The following is a 26,782-nucleotide window of genomic DNA, read 5'->3' as shown; positions in this document are numbered from 1 at the left end:
ACACATTTAAAAATGTAGTTCATGGGCGCCTGGGTGGCTCAGTGGGTTAAGCTGCTGCCTTCGGCTCAGGTCATGATCTCAGGGTCCTGGGATCGAGTCCCGCATTAGGCTCCCTGCTCGGTGGGGGGGCCTGCTTCCCTTCCTTTCTCTCTGCCTGCCTCTCTGCCTACTTGTGATCTCTCTCTGTCAAATAAATAAATAAAAGCTTTTAAAAAAATGTAGTTCATTTGTTTAATTGTTGTATAGTGTTACATTGTATGATAAGACCAGATTTTATTTACCCTGTTATAACAAATACATTTTATTTGTCTCATTTTGCACAAATATGAGTTTTTCTAGAATAGTTACCTAGGTTCTGTGCATTTTCAGTTTTGATGGATACTATCCAAATGCCTTCAGCTCATACTAGTTTGCCCCATCACCAGCAGGGAATGAAAATAACTTTTATTCTTTCACATCCTTGCAAATTTTTGATATTGCCGAACTTTTATGATTTCTTCTAATCTGGTGAATGAAAAATGATATTTCATTGTTGTTTTAATGTGCATTTATGTGTTTATTAATGACCTTGAGTATTTTTATGATGAAAAAACTGTATTTAGATTTAGCCAGCTGAACTCAGTTTAGATGATCCCAATTTTGTTGGCAACACCCAAAGCATCATAGTCAGGGGCCAGTAGAACATATGCCTTCTTCTCTCCATCAGGTCATCAAGGTGTTGACCTGGGCCATATCAATGTCCTAGAGCTTTTTCACAGCCTGTTTCATCTGGTGCTTATTGGTCTTGACATCCACAATGAACAAGCGTGTTGTTGTCTTGTTTTCTTCATGGCTGACTCAGTAGTCAGGGGGAACCTGATGATGGCATAGTGATCAAGCTAGTTTCTCCTGGGGGTGCTCTCTGGAGGATATTTGGGCTGCCTTCAGAGACACAGAGTCTTGGGTCGTTGGAACGTAAGTAACATGTGGATCTTCTTTTGTGTGTATGTGTGTGACTGTAGATGCCTTTTGGCACCGCTTTCTTGGCCTTTTGAAGCCTTTGCTTTGGCTTTGGCTTTCGGAGGGGCAGGGGCTTCCTTCTTCGCTTTCGCCGCCATCTTCCTAAAAGGGATTGCCCGAGTATTTTTATACTAGCCTCTTCATACCCTTTTTCTATATTTCTGTTGAGTTATTCTTTTCTTTCTTACTATTTCAATGTTTTGTTACAAGTATTCCAAATACCTTGTCCTAATACACCACTAGATATTCATCTTTGCTTACGGTGACTTTCTATCTAAAAAATATATTTATATTTAAAAAATATATTTAGGGGCACCCAGGGGTACCTGGGTGGCTCAGTGGGTTAAAGCCTCTGCCTTCGGCTCAGGTTATGGTCCCAGGGTCCTGGAATCAAGCCCCACATCGGGCTCTCTGCTCAGCAGGAAGTTTGCGTCCCTTCTTCTCTCTCTGCCTGCCTCTCTGCCTACTTGTGATCTCTGTCAAATAAATAAATAAAATCTTTTTTTAAAAAGAGTATTTTATTATTTCCAACATATTGAAGAGCAAATTACATAAAACCATTCCTTGATTTTGAAAATCAAAAAGAAAAATGAGGGCATGGGGAAACATAACTGCTTTTGCTATACCAAAGGGTTTTATTAATGTAATCAAATTTATCAATATTTCTTTTTCTGTTTAATGCCTTTTCATGTGTCATTCAAAAGGTCCTTTTTAACCTCTAATCACAAATTTATTTATATTTTATTCACATTACTTTTAAATTAATTTTTTAAAATTCTTTTAAAATAGCTAGAGTGGGGCACCTGGGTGGCTCAGTGGGTTAAGCCTCTGCCTTTGGCTCAGGTCATGATCTCAGGGTCCTGGAGTCAAGCCCCACATTGGGGCTGAGCGGAGAGCCTGCTTCCCTTCCTCTCTCTCTCTGCCTGCCTCTCTGCCTACTTGTGATCTCTGTCAAATTAGTAAATAAAATTTTTAAATAAATAAACAATAAAATAAAATAAAATAGCTGGAGTTTATTACATATGAGGAACTAGCTACATTCATTTCCACGTGAATAGGTAGTTGTCTCAACACCATTTATAGAAAACTTTTTTCTTGACCCCATTGATTTGAAATGTTGATTTTATCATGTAACAAATCCCATAGATTTGTTTTTATACTTTGTGTTCTATTTTCTTGCAATCTCTTTTGTCTATTTCTATGTCAGTATTCTAAGGTTTTTGCTATTTTGCCTCTACAAAAACAGTATCCTCTTTTTTACACACACACACACACACACACAACGTCTTCATTATCCATTCATCTGTTGATGGACATCTGGACTGCTTGCACTTCGTTTTGGACATATTTTATTGCTATGTCTTCAAGTTCATTGATCTTTTCTTCTGCAGTGTTCAACCTTCTCTCACTCCTATCCAGTAAATTTTTAAAAATTCAGATACTGCTTTTTTTGGTCATAAGCCATCCTACATTTCTTTCCAACTTTATTGAGATATAATTCACATATAACATTTTGTAAGTTTAAGATATACAATGTGTTGAATTGATACACTTATATATTGCAAAATAATTACCAACATAACATTAGTTAATGCCTCCATCTTGTCACATAATTTACCTTTGTGTGTGTGTGTGGTGAGAACATTTAAGACCATCTCCCTTAGCAACTTTCAAGTATATAATACAGTACCATTAACTATAATCACCATGCTTCACATTAGATCTCTGAAACTTATTCATCTTGTAATTGGAAGTTTATTCTCTACTAACCGACATTTCCCCATTTCTCCCACCCCCCAGACTCTAGTAACCACCGTTTTACTCTGTTTCTATGAGTTCATCTTTTTTAGATTCTACACATAAGTGAAATCATACAGTATTTGTCTTTCTCTATTTCACTTAGCATAATGCCCTCAAGGTCCATTCATGTTGTTGCAAATGACAGTATTTCTTTCTTTCTCATGGCTGAATATTCCATAGTGTATTCCATACATACATACACACACACACACACACACACACACACACCACAGTTTCTTTATCTACTCAGCCATTGGCAGAAACTTAGGTTGTTTCCATCAGATACTGCCATTTTTTATTTCCTAAAGTTCTCTTGGTTCTTTATTCTGTGTTCCACTTTTTTCTCCATTATGTTCATGTTTTCCTTTAGATGCTTAAGGAACATATTTATATGTAACATATTTATAACAGCTATATTAACATTGATTTATCATTTCCCTCATCACTCTCATTTGTGGATCTGTGTTCTATTAACTGATTTTTCCCCCCAGTTATAGGTTACATTATCCACCCCTTCATATGTCTAGTGGTGAGATGCTGGATTTTGAAAGTTTTACATGTTGGGTTTTTTGGGTTTTTTTCTTTTAAAGATTTTATTTATTTATTTGAGAGAGAGGAGGAGACGGGAGAAGGTCAGAGGGAGAAGCAGACTCCCCACGGAGCTGGGAGCCCAATGAGAGGGACTCAATCCCAGGAATTCAGGAGCGTGATCTGAGCCAAAGGCAGTGGCTTAACCAACTGAGCTACCCAGGCACTCATGGTGGTTATTTTTCTTTAGAATTACACTTTGTCCCAGAGGGCAGTTTTAAATTATGTGTGAATTCGTTGATGCTTTCAAGTCTCATTTTTAAGATCTTTGGGGGATTATCTAGAGTAGCCTCACTATAGGGCTAATTTAGTTTCCTTCTACGGTGTGGCCCTTCTGAGTTTCTACTGAATACCTTATGTGCTTGACAAGGTATCTCCACTCTAGTTGGTGGGACCCCAGAGGTTTTCCCAGCCTTGTGTGAGCTCTGGAAATTATTTATCCTGCTACTTCAGTGATCTTTCTTTAGGTGTTGTACTTGCCCAGATTTCTGGGGTTTTACTCTATGCCCTTCCTCACTGGTATTCAACCAAAGACACAGAGAGTCCTTCATGCAAATTTCTGGAACTTTTGTCTTTCCCGCCCTCAGGTACTCTGCTCTGAAAATTTTAACTGCCTTGGCTTTCCCAGACTCTTTCTTCTCAACTCAGCAAGTTTGTTGGGCTTTGTTTAGTTTTCCTCTACCACACCCTTGAACTTGCTCCCAAGCAGAAAACCTGGCTCAGTTGGTGGTAGAGCATGTGACTCTTGATCTTAGTGTTGTGAGTTCAAGCCCCATGCTGGGCATAGAGATTACTTTTTTTAAAAAGTAAGAAAGAAAATTTTTAGAAAGAAAGAAAGAAAGAAGGAAGGAAGGGGGAAGAGAGGGAGGAGAGGGGAAAGAGAGAAAGAAAGGAAGGAAGAAATAAAAGGGAGAGGGAGAAAGGAAGGAAGAAAAAGGACAGGAGAGAAGAGAAGAAAGAGCAGGCAAGAAGGAAGGCAGGAAGGGAGGAAGGAAAGTGTCCAAAATTATTTTCCTTAAACTTTTAAAAACTGTTCTGTTTTCCTTCATCTCCTTGCTATTGAAAAGTCTGATGTCAATCTAATTGTTATTCTTTTGTAGGTGATCCTCTGTCTGGACTTTTCTTTGATTTTCCAAAATATTACTGTAAATTATTTAAATATGGATTGTTCCATTGTCTGTGTGACCCTTTATTTAGATTTAAGGTCTTTTGTTTTTGTTTTTAAACAACTTTGTCTTTTTTCTTTTTAAGATTTTATTTATTTATTTGACAGACAGAGATCACAAGTAGGCAGAGAGGCAGGCAGAGAGAGAGGAAGCAGGCTCCCTGCTAGAGAGCCCAATTCAGGACTCGATCCCAGGACTCTGGGATCAAGACCTGAGCGAAAGGCAGAGGCTTTAACCCACTGAGCCACCCAGGTGCCCCAATCTTTTGTTTTTAATTAAAGGAAATTTACTTTCATTATTTTTTTGAGTATACCATCTTCTCTAATTTAATATATTTATCTTTCTGGCACTCTTTTTTTTTAAGATTTATTTATTTATTTTAGAGAGAGAGTCATCAAGTAGGGGAAGGGGCAGAGGGAGAGAAAATCCTAAAGTAGACTCCCCACTGAGCATGGGGTCCTATGCAGCTCAATCCTAGGCCACTGAGATCATGACCTGAGCTGAAAATCTGCTATTTAACTGGCTGAGTCACCCAGGCCCCCCTCTGGCACTCTTATCATCTAAATAATGAAACATCTACTGCTATTCTGTTTTTTTTAAGATTTTATTTTTAAGTAATTTCTACGTCCAACGTATTTTTATTAAAGAATAACTCACATACAAAGTAGTGTAAAGATATGAATGTACAGTTCCTTGAATGTTTAAAAGATGAATATTCATTTAACCATCACCCAGATAGGACCCCAGAAGTGTCCTTATGCTCTCTCCTAATCATTTCTCTCCCTCCTCTCCACAGATAACCACTATACTAACTTCTAACACTATAATTTAGTTTGCATTTTATGAAATCATATAGTATATATTCTTTTGTGTGTAGCTCTTAAACTCAACATTATATTTGAGATTCACCTATGTTATTATGTGAACAGAGTTCACTTTCCTTTTCACATAGTATATCATTGTATAAATATACTAGTTTGTGCCTTCTATTGCCAGTGGGAATTTGCATTGTTCCTAGTTGGGAGTTGTTATTACCAATGCTCTTACAAACATTCTTGTAAATAACTCTTGGTCCACAGTTTTCTATAGGTGCATAACTAGGAGCTGAGTTGTTGGTTCACAGGGTAGCTATATGTTTAAAAGTTTGGATTATGTCAAATTATTTTTCAGAATTCCTAATTTACATTTCCACCAGTAGTATATAAGAGTTCCTATTATTCCAATTCCTGCCAACACTTGGAATCATCAGTCTTTTTAATCTGAACCACTCATATGCTGTGATATCTCATTGGGATTTTATTTCTATTAACCTGATTTATAATAAAGCTAAAGAGTGCCTGCTATGTTTCTTTCCCATATTTCTAATGGGCTTTTTGTTATTGTTGTTTTTTTCTGATTTATTGGTAGGAGTTCTATTTTTTTCTTCTTCTTTTTTTTTTTTTTTAAATTTATTTATCAGAGAGAGAGAGGGAGCGAGCACAGGCAGACAGAATGGCAGGCAGAGGCAGAGGGAGAAGCAGGCTCTCTGCTGAGCAAGGAGCCTGATGTGGGACTCGATCCCAGGACACTAGGATCATGACCTGAGCCAAAGGCAGCTGCTTAACCAACTGAGCCACCCAGGCATCCCTGGTAGGAGTTCTTAACACATTCTGGATATTGGTCCTTTGTTAAATGCATTGCAAATATATTTTTCCATTTATCAACTACCATTTTCACTCCATTAGTGGCAGAAATTTTTCATTTTTAATGTAGTTCAGTCTTTCATTCTTTTTCTTCATTATTGGCATTTTCTGTTTAAGAAGTCATTCCCTATCCAAAGTCATAAATATATTCTCTATGTTGTTTTCTAGCAATTTTACTGTTTTAACTTTCACATTTAAATCCATAATCCAGGGGCGCCTGGGTGGCTCAGTGGGTTAAGCCGCTGCCTTCGGCTCAGGTCATGATCTCAAGGTCCTGGGATCGAGTCCCGCATCGGGCTCTCTGCTCGGCAGGGAGCCTGCTTCCCTCTCTCTCTCTGCCTGCCTCTCCATCTACTTGTGATTTCTCTCTGTCAAATAAATAAATAAAATCTTTAAAAAAAAAAAAAAAATAAATCCATAATCCATAAATCCATAATCTACCTTAAAGAGAGAAAGGGGGAAGCAGGCTCCCTGCTGAGCAGAGAGCCAATGTGGGGCTCGATCCTGACCCACGCTGAAGGCATAGGCTTAACCCACTGAGCCACCCAGGCACCCCTGACTGGTACATTTCTAATATTGAGTTATTCAACTCAAACCCATGGTGTGCCCCTCCATTTATTTAGGTATTCTCTAATTTTTCTTAATCAAGAGGTTTTTATTTCTTACATAGAGTTCCTGTGTACATTTAATTAGATTTATTCCTAGGCATTTGATAGTTTTATTGCAATTATAAATAGTACTTATATATTATGTTTTTATTATTTGTCGCTGGTATTTAGAAATATTATTTAATTATTTTCTAAAAATTGCTTTTGTCTCCAGCAACCTTATTGGGCTCATTAATTCAAATTTATCTGTGGGTTGCTTTGGTTTTTCTGCATGTACAGCTATATCATCTGTGGGTAATGACAGCTTTACTTTCTTTCCAATAAGTATACCATCTATTTTTCTTTCTTTGTGGCACTGATTAGGCCCTTAAATATAATAATGTTAATTAGAAGTGGTGATAGTAGGCATCTTTGTCTTGACTCTGTATTTGTCATGGTTTTTGTAGCTGCCCTTAATTAAATTAAGGAAATTTACCTCAATTCTTAGTTTGCTACATTTTCATTAAAAATTGGTGTAGAGGGGCACCTGGGTGGCACAGTCAGTTAAATGTCTGCCTTCAGCTCGGGTCATGGTCTCAGGGTCCTGGGATCGAGCACCACATTGGGCTCTCAGCAGAGAGTTTGCTTCTCCATCTCCTTCTGCCTGCTGCTTTGCTTATTTGTGCTATCTCTCTGTCAAATAAATAAATAAAATCTTTTTTTTTAAATGGGTGTAAAATTTATCAATTGTTTTGCTTCTATTGAGATAGTGTGAACTTTCTCCTTTATTATAGTGACTCATGTTGATTAATTTTCTAATGTAAACCAAACTTTCATTTATGAAATGGATTCAGTTTATTTACCAAACTTATAATTTTCAACTTCTTTGTACCATTTTGTCTTAGATGTATATTTCACTAACAGAGCTAACGTTTTAAAATTCAGTCAAAGAGGCTCTTTCTTAACAGGTCCATCCAGCCCATTCCTTGTAGGTGAATTTTGACTTAACCTTGACTTAACCTTATTTTGCTTTTCAAAATATTCATGTGAATTTCATGTGAATTCATGTGATTCATGTGAATTTCATTCTTTTTTCACTTTTCCTACCTTTGTTGAATTAACAGTATTTTCTTTGTTCCACTTTTGTTTATTCCTTTAATATTTAGAAATTAGAAATTCATTCTCCTAGTAATTTCCTATAATTTTGGGAAAAACATACTTAAATTTATAACATTTTTTCACTATCCTTCACTCCCTCATATATTCTCCCACCAGTTGATATAATCTATAATTTTACTCCAAAATTATTTTTAAGTTTTCTTTACAATGAACAACATGATTGGACTATTCCCTGAGAGAGGACAAAAGCCAGTAGCTAAAGTGATCACAAGTTAATGGGAATTAAAAGTATTGCAAAATATTTAGGGAAATCTATCACTTCGAGGTACATGTTCATTAAGGGGAAGGAATTTATACCGAGAAAAGAGATATAGCAATTAATTTCACTGCTCATCATTATCTCTTGTGATGATAATCATAATAGTTATAGTAGTAGCATACATATATATAGTGCTTACCATGTGTCAGGTACTTTGTAAAGTACTTGATAATTAATTTATTTAATCCTCACAAAGACCTATAAAGTTGATACTATTATTATTATTCCCACTTTTTTGCATATAAACAAAGAAAAGAGATATTACATGGTTTTCCTAACATCAGACAACTAAATAGATACATCAAGAATTTTGGCTATGGCTAGAGACTTTATTCTTAACATCTACATTATGCTGCCTCTGCCCTTGTATTTTTTTTTTAAGATTTTATTTATTTATTTGACAGAGAGAGAAATCACAAGTAGCCAGAGAGGCAGGCAGAGAGAGAGAGAGGGAAGCAGGCTCCCTGCTGAGCAGAGAGCCCGATGCAGGACTCAATCCCAGGACCCTGGGATCATGACCTGAGCCAAAGGCAGCGGCTTAACCCACTGAGCCACCCAGGTGCCCCTGCCCTTGTATTTTTTTTAAAACTCCTTTCTTTTGTACTAAACATTCTTCCTGATAAGTTGATCTTCTAGTTCTTTTAAAACTGATAAGTTAATAAGAAACTGCATCCTTGAGGGTCTGAACATAACTTTGTGACTCTGTATTGAATTTTAGATTCAAAATTCTTTTCCCTCAATATTTTAAGGATATCAGTGTCATCTCTTTGCATTAGTTTTGCCCATAAAGAATCTCCTATCAAACTAATTTTTCATTCCTTTTCTAGGTAGACTAATACAATCTTTTCTCTCTCCCCCTCTCTTTGGAAGCTGGGTTTTCCAAATTTTTACAATTAAAAATTTCATGCTATACAACGTATGTTCCTTGGACAGCAACATTAGTATCACTTAAAAGTTAGAAATGCAGAATCGTGGACCCCATCCCAGACTTTTTGAAACAGAATCTGCATTTTAATGAGATTCTCGTGTAAATAATTTTCATATTAATATTTGATTAGAGCAGCCTCAAGTCTTTTTATTTAGTGAACATTTTCAAACATGTACAAGAGTAGAGAGAATAATAACAAAATAACAAGCACCAAATATCCTTAATTTAAAGTTAATAGTCCCTAATGAATCCTAAAGTAAATTACACACAGGATGGCATTTCATCCCTATACCCTAGAGGATGCATTTCTAAAAGGAACAGCATTTTTCTTACTAAATTAACAACAATTCCTTAATATCGTTAGGAAAGTCTTTTTAAAATTTGTTCTACTCAGTATCTGGTGTAATGTTTCAATCAGAGGATTGTGTATCTTTTTCCAGGTCTTGATTATATCTTTTACCTCTCGGAGGTAAGAATTTTCTTCTATTATGTCCTTCAAGGTAATAGTTTTCTTCTATTATGTCCTTCTGTAATTCTCTTCTCCATACCTATTAAGTTTTCCTTATACTTTCTATGTGTTTACCTTTTTTACCTTCTATGTGTTTTACCTTTCAGTATGTTCAGTACACACTGAAAAATTTTCTCTGCACAGTTTTCTAGCTTATTAAATCACTCTTCAGCTATGTTTGTATTTTTTTTAATTTGGGAAATTCATTGTTAATTTCTAGGAACTATCATTAAACTTTTATGGATAGATGTAGTGTACTTTCATGATTCAGAGGATATTTACAGTTATTCTGAAGTCATTTTGGTGGCTTTCTTCCTATTATATCTCTTTTCTCGGTATAAATTCCTTCCCCTTAATGAACATGTACCTCGAAGTGATAGATTTCCCTAAATATTTTGCAATACTTTTAATTCCCATTAACTTGTGATCACTTTAGCTACTGGCTTTTGTCCTCTCTCAGGGAATCATGTTACCAAGCAAGGTATCTTAGAAGCTCAGGCTGAGATTAAGCTTCTTATGCAAGTAATGTATTGAGTGAGGTCTCCATAGAAACCTCTGAGTGAAGGAAGCTGGATACATTCTGGAGAAAATCAGTGGTTCCCAAACTTTACTATGTATTAAAATCACCTGGGGAGCTTTCGCAAATCCCAACAATCAGAAGAGTAATATCGGCAAGATGGCATAATAGGAAGCCCCAGGCTCTCCTTCTGGCACAATACTGACTTAAAAACATAAGAACCAGATTATCTTTGTGAGAACTCCAGAACCCACTTGAGAAGTTATAGTATCCCATCCAAGTGCAAGGCCAGGAGACACATTGGAGCAGTTAGAATAGTTCATTGCATTTACCCACTATGCCTCATCCCCTCCCTGCACAGCAAGGTGTAACCAGGAGAAAACTCCCAACTCCTGGCTTCTCTATCAGGAGGGAAAGAAAAAAGCTGGAGCATGTGTCCTACAATTTTTTTGACCCAAGGGACTGGTTTCTGTCTCACCTGACTCAGAATGCTAGCAGAAAAAAGAGTGGAACACTTTGGATATCTGAGGCCCATTGAGAACAGAAGACCTCAAAGAAATATTTGCAACATCCATTATTTGCAATAGCCAAGAAGTGGAAGCAGCCCACACTGACAGATTAATGGATGAAGAAAATGTGGTATATACATAGAATGGAATATTATTCACCTATAAGAAAGAAAGAAAGAAAGAAAGGGAAGGAAGGAAGAAAGAAAAAAAGAAAGAATCCTATTACATTCTCCAACATAGATGAATCTTGAGGACATTATGCTGGGATAAATAAGCCAGGACAAATACTGTATGATTTCACTGATATATCTAAAGTGGTCAAAATCATAGTAATAGAAAGTAGAATGTTGCTAGGGTCTTGAGTGAGGAAGGGAGAAAGGGGGGTTGTTTGATGGATATAGAGTTTTAGCTTTGTAAGACAAAAAGTTCTAGAGATCTGTTATACAACAATGTGAATATAGTTAACACTACTGAACTGTGCACTTAAAAATGGTTAAGAGGATAAATTTTATACTATGTATTCCTTACCACAATTTTTTAAAAATTATTTAAAATCCTAGTATTCAGGTCAAATTCCATTTTAAATCAGATCAATATGTCTTAGAATGGGAGTCAGACATTAGTATTTTGAAAGGTCTCCAAGTACAAGGTAGTCAGCCTCTAAGATCACTCCAAGCGATCCCTGCTTTCTGATATCTATACCTTTGTGTAATACCCTCTTCTTGAATATGTGCTGGACTTACTGACTTGCTTCTAATGAACAGAATACAACAGAAATTATAGAATTTCATGACACCTACTATGCCATGAGAAGACCATGGCTTCTATTTTGCATGTTCTGTCTTGCATTTTCTTTGATTACTTATCTTGGGAGAACCCAGCTGCCATATTATGAGTAGCCCCGTTGAGAAACCCCCAGAGCAAAATACTGAAAGCCTGCTAACAGTCATGTGAGTAAAGCAGATCTTCTACCTCTTGTGAGAGACCTTGATTCAGAGGCATACAGCTAAGTCACATCCAGATTCCTGACCCACAAAAATTGTGTGATAATAAGTGCGTGTTGTTTTAAGCTACAAAATTTGGGAATAATTTGTTAAGCACCTACGGATAAATAATGTACGAAATGATTCCAACGTGCCGTAAAGGTCAGAAACAATCGAACTAGGCAAATAAGTATTTTTAGAGAATTCTAGGCTCTTCTTGAGTCCACAGGGAAATTTTGAGAGAAAACTATAACAGACTGTACAGCCAAAGAAGCAAAGGTACTAAACTATCAGACCCTCTATATCAGTCAGTAATTCACAGAAGCTGTCTGGAAGAAGGAGGAGTAGGAGGAAAACCTCCTTAGCAACCTCAAGTAAGCTCTTCTTAGCAGGACAATATTGCTAAAAAGCTGCAGGTGTCAGAGATTAGGAGCCAACAAGTAGGGGATGTGTGCACTGGCCTGCTAAATGTGTTCTGGTTGGGCACCAAGAACATCTCTACACAAGGTATATACTTCAACCTTTATAAAGTGAATGTGGAAGTGATGAGGTAAGGTACTGAATGAGATATACCAACAAAGGACATCCTGAGTGGGAATGTCCTCATTCCTCATGGGTGTCATCATCCATCCCAGGAATTTTCTCAGTTGTCTTTGCAACTTTGGTGCCTACACTCATTGTTCCTTCTTTGGGACAGACATCTGTTCCTTACTGACTTGTTCAAGAGTTAGAAATGGGGTGGAGAGTACATTTGTCTGGCCATTCTTACAGTGGTACCCCAAATAGTCACCCGTTGGATTTCCTCAGATTTCTTCTGCTCACAGCATCTGCCATTTCTGTATTTGGAGCATTTTTAGAAGTATACCATATTTTTTGTAGCAGTGTTTACTCACACACACTTGATTTATGATTTCCTTCTTCAATCTTAAAATCTTATCTTCCTGGGATATACTTGGTTTCTTACCCATTGAGGTGTCTCCTTTTTTTTTTTTTTCCTAGTTAGGTTATGAGTTTTCGTATTATTTTTATATCTTCATCTCAAAGGACTTAGGGATGAAGCAAGAGGCAGTTTGTGCCCAAACCAACATCTTGAATGAAATCTTTATAAACTTTTAGCCAGCAGTAAAAAATGTGTGGAAAATTTTACCACCATTAAATGACATTGACTCAGCATTTTTACTTTTGAAGTTATAGTAAATCTGTAAAGGTTAATGTATTTGTTGTAAGGTTTAATATAAAACACTACTTTGCTGAAAGAATGTTTTAAAATTGGTTTTCAAAATCTTTTTCATAGTTTTGTAGTAGGTGCTGTCTCTCCTGCTGTGGTTGTCCCTTCCATGCTCCTTTTGCAAGAAAATGGATACGGCATTAAGAAAGGCATCCCAACATTACTAATGGCTGCTAGCAGTTTAGATGACATCATAGCAATCACTGGATTCAATACATGCTTGAGCATCGTCTTCTCCTCAGGTAAACAAAAAACAGCAACTGCCATCTTATTCACAGCTTTTTCTGGTTCTTTAAACAAGGTTTCTGGCTTTGCTTCTTTATTAACATGTATTTTTACATGTAACATCTTTTTATTCTTCACAAAAAGCTCATTCTAGAGCAGGGAAGAGAAAGTGGATTAAGAAACTACTATTTAACACACATGGTTTTATTTTCATAACCATATATTGTAATTAATCTGATAACCCATATTATTACCTGGTTTTTTCATTCGTGTTGCTTTATCACAGTTTTCAATAGAAAATTTTAAGTAACAATATTACTAGTACTGCTATTTGATATATGTTTCTAAAATATGCCTTTTTGGCCATCATTATAAATAACTGGTTGCTCTGTTACTCAGACAACCTAAATATATAGAGTATGGACAACTGTGTGCCTTTTTGGCAGTGGTGGGACAAGCTCAGCAGCAATTCTGAATCCCAAGATAATATTTGCTCTTGGATGTCCCAAGAAATTGTGAAAGTAAATGTTTCCAAGTTTTTTAATGCTTTAATTATCTGCAGTGTTTGAAATTCTGTCTTCTGTATTATTTAAGCACCAAAATATTTCTTAAGTTGAAAAGTAATATGTCTAAGTTTCTCTTAAGATCAAAAGACATAAATAAGAAGGAAAAAAAAGGAAAAGATAAAAATAAGCCCTGCAACTTACCCTCAGGAATAATAACTGACTCTTTTTTTTTAAGATTTTATTTATTTATTTGACAGACAGAGATCACAAGTAGGCAGAGAGGCAGGCAGAGAGAGAGGAGGAAGCAGGCTCCCTGCCAAGCAGAGAGCCCAATGCAGGGCTTGATTCTAGGACGCTGGGATCATGACCTGAGTCAAAGGCAGTTGCTTAACCAACTAAGCCACCCAGGTGTCCCAAGACATTTTATTTTTAAAAAAAAGTTTTAAGTTTTTCGACTTATGGCCTACCAGGGTGTAAAAACTTGCCAGTTTCTCTTCACCTTCTTCAAAACTCAGTATCATTAGTTTTTTATATCTTTGTTAATTTGATAGGTGAAAGGTGAAGCCTCTTTAAATATTTTTAATGATACTAGTGATATTTTTAAATGTTCACATTTATTGACTATTGGCATCCTAGAATGTTTTATAAATTGTTTTTCTTGAAACCTTTTGCTTATCTTATAGCCATTGTTCATCTTTTGTTCTTTTTTGTTAAGATTCAGCATAAAAATAGGATGATAACCTTGTTTTAAGTCCTATAGTTTTCTACATTTATAATTTCTCTTTTATCTTTTTTTGCAATTCAGATTTTTCAAATTTTTATTGTCAAATGTGACAATCCTTTCCTTCATGACTAGTATCAATAATTCTTTTAAAAAATATTTTTATGTTCCTCTTCCATTGTGTCAACAACTGTGCCAAACACTGAGGATAAACAGTCAACTACAATACTAGCTTTTATAATTGCTTGGTGCTTGCTCCAAGTTCCATAGCTATTTCCAGTCATTTCATAGTCACCCCACAGTATGATATTCATTTTACAGAATAGGAAACTAAGAAACAGGGGTTCAATAACTTGCTAAAAGTCACAGATCCAAAAAGTAGGGAAGCCAAGATGCAATCTGGCATTCTGACCCTAGACCCACATTTTTAAGTGCTATTCTACACTAGTTACCTAGAAAAGAAGACCATATGGTTCATGTTCTCAAGGAATTTGTGTTAAACAAATAATTACAAAATGTGATGAATAGTACATAGTGTAGGGTACTATGGAACATGCTACAGAAGATCAAACCTAATTTGTGAAGGACAGAAAAAGTAAAAAACCGAAAGCAGCTGCATGCTTAGATAATTCTCTTTACTCGTGACCATGTATACAGTCACTTAAAATGTTAAGGACTTTGGGGGCACATAACAGGGTCTGCATTTGACTCAGGTCATGATCCCAGGGTTCTGTTCACTACTCATCAGAGAGAGTCTGTTTCTCCTCTGCCCCTACCCCCTCTCGTGCTCGCTCTCTCTCTCAAATAAATATTTTTTTTCTCTCAAATATATTTTTTTAAATGTTAAGGACTTTTAAGGTTTTATTTTTTTTACATAGATCTTCAGTACATCTATATTTTGGAATATGATAGATACAGAGACCTAATCCTATCTTCTGGATCCGTTGGCCTTTTTATCATTGTATGATGTCCTTCTTTATCTCTTATGACTTACTTGTATTTACTTAAATTCTATGTTGTCTTATATAAGTGTGACCACCCTGCTGCCTTTTGGTGATCATTTGCATGGACTCTCTTTTTCCATCCATAGTTATAAAACTTGAAGTGATAATTTACTTTCACTCACATATAAAAATTCTAATCCTTTACATCTCACCTCTTTCCTTTGTTATCCAGGTCGTCTATCTATTAATACAGTCTTTTTTAGAAATGAAATCTTGCCAATTGCAATGACGTGGATGGAGCTAGAGGGTATTATACTTAGCGAAATAAGTTAATCGGAGAAAGACAACTATCATATGATCTCCCTGATATGAGGAAGTGGAGATGCAACGTGGGGGGTTTGGGAAAAGAATAAATGAAATAAGATGGGATCGGGAGGGAGACAAACCATAAGAGACTCTTAATCTCACAAAACAAATTGAGGGTTGTGGGGAGGGGGGTAGTGGGGTAGGAGGAGGGTGGTTGGGTTATGGACATTGGGGAGGGTATGTGCTGTGGTGAGTGCTGTGAAGTGTATAAACCTGGTGATTCACAGACCTGTACCCCTGGGGATAAAAATATATTATATGTTTATAAAAAATTTTTTAAAAGATTTTTTAAATACTGTCTTTTTTTTTTTTAAGATTTTATTTTTCAGAGTGAGAGAGCACAAGGCAGGTTGAGGGAAAGGGAAACTCCCTGCTGAGCAAGGAGCGCAATGTGGACTCCATCCCAGGAGCCTGGGATCTTAATCTGAGCTGATGGCAGATGCTTAACAAACTGAGCCACCCAGGCATCTCTATTAATACAATCTTATAGTTATTTTTATGTCTCTAGCTTAAATTCTGTAACAGAATTGAAAGTGATTTAGTCACCACCATTACAGTATTACAGGATTCTGAATTCATCTATGTATTTACTTTTACCAAAGATTTATATTTGTGTGCTTTTGTGTTGCTAACATCTTTCTACTTCTACTTGAAGGATATCCTTTAATGTTTCTCATAAGGCAGGTACAGTGGTAATGAACTCCTTCAGTTTTTGTTTATCTGAGTCTTAATTTTTCCTTCACTTTGAAAGTTAATCTTGTAGGATAGTACTCTTCATTGACAGTTATTTTCCTTTCAACACTTTGAATTACCTTCACACCACCTTCTGGTCTGTAAGGTTTCTGCTCTGAAATCCTCTGATAATTTTATAGAAGCTTCCTTGTACATGATGCATCATTTTTCTCTTGCTGCAACTTCTTAATTAGTTTGTGGGGTTCTTTTAAGGCTTTTGGACTGTATCTATTGTTAATTTAATGCCTCTCTGGGGGATCAAGGTTCTGGGGCTTCCCATTCTACCATCTTGCTATTGTCATCCTGCATTTCTATTATTTTTTCATGGAAAAACATTTCTAAAATATATGTATTTACACACTTCATTGAGCTAAAATACCCATAGCATAACAATTTTTTAGTGTGCCGTGGGATTTTTAAAATTTTTTACTCTGAACTACAGATACAGGTACATAAAAATATGTTGGAAACTCAATTTACTGCTGACTCAAATATTCCTAGGGTTGACCCTGTAGTAAATCTTTTTTTTTCTCTTGTTGTTAGATTTTTCTTTGTATGTTTAAGTCATTTGTTCTTTGTCATAACAGGGTATCAGAGAAGGAAACATTACCAGACATGTGCAAGGTGCCAGAGGTGCTCCTTTGTCCAGCGTCTGTCCATTCTTCCACCTCAGCGGGTCTTTAAAGTTGTGTTTATAAGGGAGCACACTGTGGCTTATTATTTCCTTGTTTCCTGGTCTACATTTTCTTTTCTTTTTTTTTTTTTTTTAAGATTTTATTTATTTGACAGATGGAAATCACAAGTAGGCAGAGAGGCAGGCAGAGAGAGAGGAGGAAACAGGCTCCCTGCTGAGCAGAGAGCTCGATGTGGGGCTCGATCCCAGGACCCTGGGATCACGACCCAAGCCGAAGGCAGAGGCTTTAACCCACTGCGCCACTCAGGCGCCCCCTTGGCCTACATTTTCAATGAACATTTCTAACTTGTGTGTATTTATTAAATTATTTGAGGGTACATAATGTATCAAATAGATCTTTATGTTATCAAGTATATGAATATTAAAGGCCCATTTTTGCATATTTGTTCTAGAAGATATATGCTTTTCTCTATGAACCACCTAGACTTGATCTTCTGATATGTTAGGTATGTGAAAATAATTACTCTATGAGATGTGTCCCTTATTGTGTGCCCTTACAGATACTATACTTAATAATGTCCTTGCCTCTTTTCGGGACGTACTTATTGGCATGCTGGCAGGAGCTGTTCTGGGAATGTTTGTTCAGTATTTTCCCAGTGGAGATCAGGTAAATGAAAAGTTAATCTATTTTTTAGAAGTATAGTATTAGACATTTCTTTCAAAAATTGAAATTTCTAGAGGATCCATGAGCTTTTAAATGTAGTATTTAATTCTCTTTCGCCAAAATAGCCCATCATGCTACTCTCTGCTTAAAATGGAGCACATTTGTGATTGATGCAGGTCAACGCCCTTGATTGAAGTCTCTGCTTCCTGATTCAACAAATAAGAGTATCAGAAAATGTCCTTAGGGCTCCTGGGTGTTTCAGTTGGTTAAGTGTCTGCCTTTGGCTCCTGTCATGATGGGATCAAGCCCCACATCCAGCTCCCTTGCTCATCAGGGAGTCTGCTTCTCCCTCCCCCACCCCCTGACTGTGTTCCTTCTTTCACTCTCTCTCTCTGTCAAATATATAAATTTTTTAAAATCTTTTAAAAAAATAAGAAATTTTTAAAAAGAAAACTGTACTTAAACCAGAGTACCTTCTCCATTCCACCCCAGCCCTATATTCATTAAATTGCCTCCTGACCACTGGCAATTTTCCCTAATGTTTTGCCACTCAAATTTTCCCCTGAACATTTTTTGGAAAGTAGATTGCCATTTATCTCTGCATATTTTCTGACTTAAATTTACTCCCACTGCCTTTGACTAAGGCAACCTTGTCAACCCTTTCCTCCCCTAAAGGATATGCTATTACTCTTGTATTTCTGTAACTTCCATCTTATCTTTAACAGCTATCTCAGCCAAAGAGATATTCAAAACTTTATTTTTTAACTGGATATGTTATAGGAACTACAATATGTATATGTATATGCTACAGGAACTACAGTTTATACAGTTTACTTTGTTTATATGGGTCTCTTTCCTTCCTTCTTCACTTATAGCTGAGGTACTATACCCATTTTACTAACATTAGTATGAGAGATGTGGCAGAAGATAAAACTTAATAATTGTAGATTTTTCCACTTGGTCTGCTAAAATATTTAGTGAGGAAGAAATAAAAATTTTAGACACTATTTAATATAACATCTAGAGCCATGATACCAAAGAGTGAATAATACATGGTACAAGATATAAATATTGTTTTATATATTAAATGTAAATTAATTTCTAAATATCTATCTAATTCTAGACAAGACGTCCAGTGAAGAGAGCTTTCTTTATTTTGAGTATGTCTCTTACTGCTGTCTTGGGCAGCCAGCGTATTGGTTTACATGCAGCTGGAGGACTATGCACACTAGCATTAACTTTTGTTGCAGGGATGAACTGGTCCACAGAAAAGGTGACTATTTTTAATACATCACTTTTTAAGATAAAATAACCGCATTTTTTTACATCCATAATAGATGTTTAGGAAATCTCTTCATTCTAGTTGGAAGATGTTCCAGAAATTTGTGTCTTCAAGGATGTGTATAAATCAATCAAGGAAATAAGATATTTAGGAAAAGGACCTGGAAATACACTAAAATGCAATCAGAAGTTGAGTTAACAATCAGGCTGCTTTCTTTTTCTCAATTTTTATGCAATGTGATTATAGAACTTTTATTGATTTAATTATTTTATTCATTAAAATAATAGTTATACAGTTAATCCATGAAAATGCTCATAAAAGATTAGAACAATACAAAAAGCCCACATATAGAACAAAATGTAAAAGACTTCTTTTCCCTTACCACTCCCAAATATCAGACCCCCTTCCCAGAATCAATCATCTCTTTAATCAGTTCTCCTTTTGTAGACATTTAGATCCTTTCCATTTTTGTTATTACTAATGTGAAGCCATGAACAATCCTGTTCATGTATTTTTTTGCTAATGTGAAAGTGCTTCTGTAAAACAGATTCCTAGATATGTAATTGCTGAATTTAGAAATGGAATGTTTCTATTTTGAGGGGTACTGCAAAATTATCTTTTCAAAGATTTTAAGCATCTGATGGGTAAGAAATGATATAGCATTATTATTCTTCATTTATATTTCTCTGATCAATAGTGCAGTAATCTTCTCTTCATATATTCTTTTTTAACTACCTGTTCATCTTTGCCTGGTTTTTAATTGGTTGATTTGCCTTTTGTTTCTATAGTTTTCCTATATATTAGTGCTACTAATCATTTGTTATGTATATATTGCATATAATTTTTGCTTATTTTTAACTTTGTTTATGATGTCTTTTGTGTTGAAGTAAAATTACTTGTAGTCAGAAGTATTTTTCTTTTTTGTTTTGAATTCTGTATCTTGTTTAAGAAGGATATCATCACCCAAGATTATAAGATTATAACCATAATGTTTTCTATAGTATCACCTAATTCTTTCGTAGTTTTTGTTTGTTTTATTTTTGCATTTAGTTCTTTAATTCATCTGGAATTTATTTTTGTAAATGCTGTGAGATAAGGATATGTATGTGTTCATAAACATGTATACACATACATATAATATATATATATGCATATAAACTGGGTAGTCATTTTTTACTAAATTATTTATGACTAATCCATTATTTATTCAGTGATTTTAAGAGCCTCTTTTAACATGAGCTAAATATATATATATGTGTATATATATATATATTCATTGCTGGAATCTATTTAATCCTACCTATCTAGTCCTGTGCCAGTACCACTCTATTTTAAATCTGTCATTTTATGTCTCAAAATCTAATATGGAAGATCCCTCTCTTTGTACTTATTTTTAAAGTATTTCTTGACTGTTCCTGCACAAATGCTTTCTTAGATAAATTTTAAAATCAGCTTGAGAATTTCCCAACCCAAAAATTATATTAGTGTTTTGTTTAGTATTCCAATAAAATCACAATTGTTAAAAAAAATTAAATGGTCAGTAATAAATTACAATTAAATAAAATGAAAACTACTAAATTTCACCTGAGACACCTGGGTGTCTCAGTCAGTTAAGTGTCTGCCTTCAGCTTGGGTCATAACCTCGGGATCCTGGAATGGAGCCCTGGGTCTTCAGCCCTGCTCAGCGGGCAGAGGGAGTCTATTCTCCCTCTCCCTCTGTATCCACCACTGCCCCCCTCCCAGCTCATGCTCTCTCTCTCAAAAATGAATAAAGTCTTTATTTAAAAAATTAAAAGAAATAAATGGGATAATGTGCCACCATGAAGAAAGAGTAAGATTGTTTTTTCTTTGTTTTTTTTTTCTTTTTTTTAACTTTACTTTTATAAATTAGAAAACCCAATCGTAAGGGAAATAATTACAAACGTAGTTTATACCCCAAACAAAGGATATCACAGTTTTATATCTCTTCTTTAAAAAAAGATAAGTCCAGGGCGCCTGGGTGGCTCAGTGGGTTAAAGCCTCTGCCTTCGGCTTAGGTCATGATCCCAGGGTGCTGGGATCGAGGCCCCCATCCGGCTCTCTGCTCAGCGGGGAGCCTGCTTCCTCCTCTCTCTGCCTGCCTCTCCACCCACTTGTGATCTCTGCCTGTCAAACAAATAAAATAAAAAAATAAAATAAGATAAGCCCAGACTGAAACTAAAATCTCTTCATCCATATTCCTTGAGAAGAGCCAGAGTACTGTTACATCAACTGGGGACTTTGTTGTAACCACCTAATCAAGGAAGTAGCATTGGAAGAGGTTCATTCTCAGAAAGGAGAGCCAGGCAGGCAACCAAATTAAGAGTCTATTTATGGTTTTGGTTTGGTTTTAAAGAAAAAATAAAATTGAAGTTTTCAACATGGGTCCTTCAGAAGCAGGCCTAACATTTACTGACATTTTTTGCCTGGTAGTTTAGGACATATCAAGATTAACTTTCATGGGATTGGTTTCCAAGACAATTATTAGTAGAGGTCTTCTCAACTCCCTTTTGAGAGCTGAAATGGTTGCATAATATTGAGTATGTGCTCATCAGGCATGATGTAGTTCTAGTTCTGTCTCTGTTCCATTACCTTATAAACAAAAGCTAGAATTGTTATTAAACCATTCAAACATGTCTGGAACTCCGAAGACCTTATTTGTTTACTGGCAAAATTACCAAATAATATTTTTATTGATTAGCTTTATAGACTTTTTTTCTGGTTTCAAGAACCATTAATTTTTATTTTACTTCTTTTTTTAAGTTTTTAATTTTAATTCCAGTAAATTAACATGCAGTTGTTATATGTGTATCAGGTGTACAATACTGTGTTTCAGCACTTCCATACACTAGCCAGTTATCATCACAGCAAGTACACTCCTGAATCCCCTTTACCTGTTTCACCCTTCCCCTCACCTACCTCCCGTCTTGGAACCATCAGTTTATTCTCCATCATTAAGAACCTGTTTCTAGGGGAGGGGTGCCTGGGTGGTTCAGTGGGTTAGAGCCTCTGCCTTTGACTCAGGTCATGATTCCAGGGCCCTGGGATCAAGCCCCACATCAGGCTCTCTGCTCAGCAGGGAGCCTGATTCCTCTTTTCTCTCTCTCTGCCTACTTCCCCACCTACTTGTGATTTCTGTCTGTCAAATAAATAAATAAAACCTTTAAAAAAAAATAGAACTTGTTTCTTGGTTTTTCTCTCTCTTTCTGTTTTTTCCCTCTTTCCACATGAGTGAAATCTTATGGTATTTGCCCTTCTTTGATTTATGTCACTTAGCATTATACTTGCTGGCCCCATCTATATTGTTGCAAATTACAAGATTTCATTCTTTTTTACTGTTGAATATTATTCCTGTGTGTGTGTGTGTGTGTGAGTGTGTACACACACATACGACATGTTCTTTATCCGTTCACCAATCAACGGACAGCTGGGCTGCTTCCATGTCTTGACTATTGTAAATAATTCTGCCATAAGCTTTGTAGATTTTTTAAAAATTATTTATTTCTTTATTTGACAGACAGAGATCACAAGTAGGTAGAGGAGGCAGGCAGAGAGAGAGGAGGAAACAGGCTCTCTGCTGAGCAGAGAGCCTGATGCGGGGCTCTATCCCAGGACCCTGGGACCATGACCTGAGCTGAAGGCAGAGGCTTTAACCCACTGAGCCACCCAGGCGCCCCTGTAGATTTTTTTAAACCAAATTCTACTCAAGTGTTTGAATAAAAGAATTAACCTATTCAATTTTTAAGCTTTAACATTTCTTCTACAAATAAAATATCTTAAGTTTATTAAATGTTGAGAGACTTTAATTTCTAAAAAGCAATTATTTTGTGTCACAATAACTAAACACAATAACTAAAAATACATTATTCTTTCCTACAGATTAGAGTCCAAAGAATTATTAAAACTACATGGCATATTTTTCAACCCCTTCTTTTTGGTTTGGTTGGATCAGAAGTATCTGTTGCATCTCTTAAATCAAATGCTATTGGTAAGTAATTGCAGGCACAAAAAATATGAGCTTTGAAAATATTTAAGCAAACAATGAATAACTTTTTTATTTTGTTTACAATATGTCTTGAATGCTATAAGAACCTTCTTCAGAAACTCATGTTGATACAGTTAATAACATACATTTGCTCTTCTGTTACCTCGTATGCTCTTCGTTACCAAAGCCAGCTCTGAATACCTTCCCTGAGTGATCTGAGGAAATGCAGTTTGAAATTCTTTTCTGACAGAAAATATTACATACCATCAGCAGCTTTTGAATACTTTCGTTTGTAGGGAAAGTTCAAAGTCTATTAGCTCAGAATTAAATAAATATATCTTATCTTTCATGGTTCCTCCACCATAAGATAATCTCTTGCACTTTTTCTAGACATAAAGAACCACTTTTTCCAAATATTTAGTTGTTTATGTTTTTTTTTTAACTGTTGTAGGCATTTGTGTTGCTACCGTGAGTTTGGCATTATTGATTCGAATTTCTTTTACATTTGTATTGATGTGTTTTGCTGGCTTCAATTTTAAGGAGAAAATATTTATCGCTTTATCGTGGATGCCCAAAGCTACGGTCCAGGTAAGAACGTATTAAATCATGTTAATAATTTTTAATGTTAATGATTTTTTTAAATTCCAAGTGAAATGTTACCTTAATTACAAAATGTACATTATTAGCCTTACTTTTAAAATATTTGATTGAGCATAACTACTTACTGAAAATAATGTAATCTTTTTCAAAATCTGTTTTAAAAGCAATTCTTCTGAAGTTGAAAAGTGTACCTTTAATGACAAATACTTCCTAAACTTCTGAAACATTTTTTTTTCTGTTTTCCCAAAATATAAGAATATATCTGGATACTGGAATGTTTACATTTTGCTGAATATTACAGTGATAAATGTAATGACTTTAAAGTGGAGACACATTCTTTTTTTTTTTCTTTTAAAGATTTTATCTATTTATTTGACACAGAGAGAGACAGTGAGAGAGGGAATACAAGAAGGGGGAGTGGGAGAGGAAGCAGCAGGCTTCCCGCCTAGCAGGGAGCCCAGTGCCGGGCTCAATCCCAGGACCCTGGGATCATGATCTGAGCCGAAGGCAGACGCTTAACGACTGAGCCACCCAGATGCCCCGAGACACATTGATTCTTTTAAAAATATATCTTTCTTACCCTTGTCACCCACTCCACCATATATGAATGCACATATATTATTTTTAATTATGCATTTAATTTATATGATTTTAATTAATGACTAAATCTCCTCACCAGACTATCTGGGAAAGACAGGAACAGTGTTTTCTTTCATTAATTTTCTCTTAGTACTTAATATACTGCCTGGCATGCAGGGGGTACACAATTAGTAAGCACAGCATACCTACAAGAATGAATAATGAATGATGAATGAATGAATGAATGGGGAGATCTTATAGTTTTGCCCTCTGATTGAATGTTAGTTAGTCTGCTCCTACAAAGAGGTATTACTACTTATCATTAGACTTTTTAACCTGGCAGTATAATGTCTTGATTTCTGGAGATTCTTTTTTCCACTGTTACTCCAAAACAGAAATTTGTGAGTTCTTGTACAACAAAATTCTTACTATGTCATGGTTGGTTTTCCAACCTGCTTTTGCAGGTTGATGGGACCAGCCTGAGTGTTTTGAATATCATGTTACTTACTTAAAACATTAGGCAAGTTACTTCCTAATCTCCCCTGTCCACTTTGTAGATTCCAAACCTCTTGCCAGTTTTACTGGACACACTGCCTCCCAAGCAGGAAGACAAGAACATAAGCAACAAAATCCTAGAGAACCATAAGAAACCCTAGTATTTTGTGTTGTCTTATTATATCCAAGAACTTTATCATCTGTGGTAAAGGCAAATAAGCAAAATCCTGCTTTAGCTAGAACTCCTGAGGTTCTGAGAGTAATGTGAGCACTCCAAAAAAAAGATATTTAAACAGGAGAAAGCTGAGATGATAAAAATATAAATCGACCCCAAAATGCATGCACAATGATTTGTCAATATTTCACTTTTCATCCAGATATATTTCCTAGGAAGAACATAGAATTGATTAGTAATTCCTAATAATTCCTCCGCACTTTAAGGCTTGTCTCTTTTCTGATGGCCTACTACTAGGTTTTGTTTATTTTAACAGGGCCATTAACTTTTGTCATATATTAGCTATTTAACATTTTTCTTTATTTTTTCTTTATCTTTTTACCCTCTAACTGCAGGCTGTATTAGGTCCTCTGGCTCTAGAAACAGCAAGAATCAGCGCACCCCACTTGGAACCATATTCGAAGGATGTGATGACAGTGGCATTTTTAGCCATCTTGATCACAGCTCCAAATGGAGCTCTAATTATTGGCATACTGGGACCCAAAGTACTTACACGCCATGATCCAAACAGCATCAGTATGGAACTGACAGAGATGGAACTTCATTAAAAAGTTTATTTGCCTTCTTCTTTTAATATATTATCTTACATGAGAGAAAAATTAAAACATACAAATATGTGGAGATTGTACATAGTACCAAGGATTTAATAAATATGTGGTTTCATTACAGAGCTTTCCTATAATTTTTTACTCCAAGGTTAATTTAATAAAACAATGTAAATAGAATGCCCAATAGTATTTATGTATTTCAAGAACAAAGTAAATCTGTAAATATTCTAGGAAAGTTTAAAGTAATCCATTAGGCTGAATCTACTGTCACATTACAAACTTGGTGTAATAAAAAATTAAATTAACCCAATGACAGAAAGATAAGATATTCTAAACCTCCATACAGGAGAAGTAGAACTCATCACCTGTTTAGTAATTTAGTTAAAAAGATCACCAGAAAAGGGGAAAAAATGCCAAGAATAAGTGGGTCAACAAAATGGATTTCGAATTCTGTTTTTTGTGACTATCTGAATGAATGGTATATTAAATAAAAGAACCAAAATTAGACTTATTTATTTCTTCAGTACCCTTAAAATGACAAGTTTAATAGTTTTTAAATGAAATATTATGTGAAGTATTTATTTATAGATTTAAAATTAAATCACAAATGGAAATAAACCATGATTTTTCAGTGAGTATAAAATGAGGAGTTAAAGTCAGCCTGCAGAAATGAAGGATTAATAGACTTGTCCATGTGAGATTTTCTTTTCCTCAGTAATATAGAATTTCCTTTCAATTCTAGCTGATTAAATCTGCTATGCTTATATAGAACCAATCACAAGGAAAATGCAATTTTCAGTTTATTTCAAGATTATTTTAAAGTTGGAAGGGTCAGGGGTGCCTGGGTGGCTCAGTGGGTTAAGCCTCTGCCTTTGGCTCAGGTCATGATCTCAGGGTCCTGGGATGGAGCCCTGCATCGGGCTCTCCACTCGGCGGGGAATCTGCTCCCACCCCACCCCCCACCCCCCACCGCCTGCCTCTCTGCCTACTTGTGATCTTTCTCTCTGTCAAATAAATAAATAAAACCTTTAAAAAAAAAAAAGTTGGAAGGGTCATGTAAAATTTTCTCAAATAGCCTTAGTGGATGGCTTCTTAACGTCATTCAGACTTCTTTGGCAAAAGCCAAATTCAGGAATTAAACATTACTTGGTTTCCTCTTCCCTCTTCCATGTAAGTAAAATACTAAAATAGCAAAGAATAAAATTTACACATAAATTTGCAAAGTGAAGCAACTATAATTTAAGGCAACCAAAACTATATATGTATATACTGGGACCTTTCGCAAAATATAACACTAAAACTGTCAAAAGTTTAC

The 26,782-nt window shown here is 35.6% G+C and overlaps 1 protein-coding gene across 4 annotated transcripts in view; it reads left to right on the top strand.

Moving 5' to 3' along the window:
* Window positions 1–25,589, top strand: part of SLC9B1 (solute carrier family 9 member B1) — a 66,354-nt gene extending 40,765 nt beyond the window's left edge. For all 4 annotated transcript variants that reach the window (XM_004748153.3, XM_004748155.3, XM_004748154.3 and 1 more), the window contains 6 exons: window positions 13,000–13,175; window positions 17,622–17,728; window positions 18,849–18,998; window positions 22,905–23,013; window positions 23,462–23,598; window positions 25,255–25,589. In XM_004748153.3, the coding sequence (XP_004748210.1) occupies window positions 13,000–13,175; window positions 17,622–17,728; window positions 18,849–18,998; window positions 22,905–23,013; window positions 23,462–23,598; window positions 25,255–25,467 (892 nt within the window). In that variant the 3' untranslated portion in view covers window positions 25,468–25,589. The remainder of the gene's footprint in view (window positions 1–12,999; window positions 13,176–17,621; window positions 17,729–18,848; window positions 18,999–22,904; window positions 23,014–23,461; window positions 23,599–25,254) is intronic.
* The last annotated feature ends 1,193 nt before the right edge of the window (window positions 25,590–26,782 follow it).

This window comes from Mustela putorius, unplaced genomic scaffold (genome assembly GCF_011764305.1).
Source record: "Mustela putorius furo isolate JIRA1106 unplaced genomic scaffold, ASM1176430v1.1 tig00003871_pilon_pilon_pilon, whole genome shotgun sequence".
NCBI lineage: Eukaryota > Metazoa > Chordata > Mammalia > Carnivora > Mustelidae > Mustela > Mustela putorius.
Note: the sequence above shows the minus strand (reverse complement) of the source record. Positions and strands in the feature narration are given on the sequence as shown.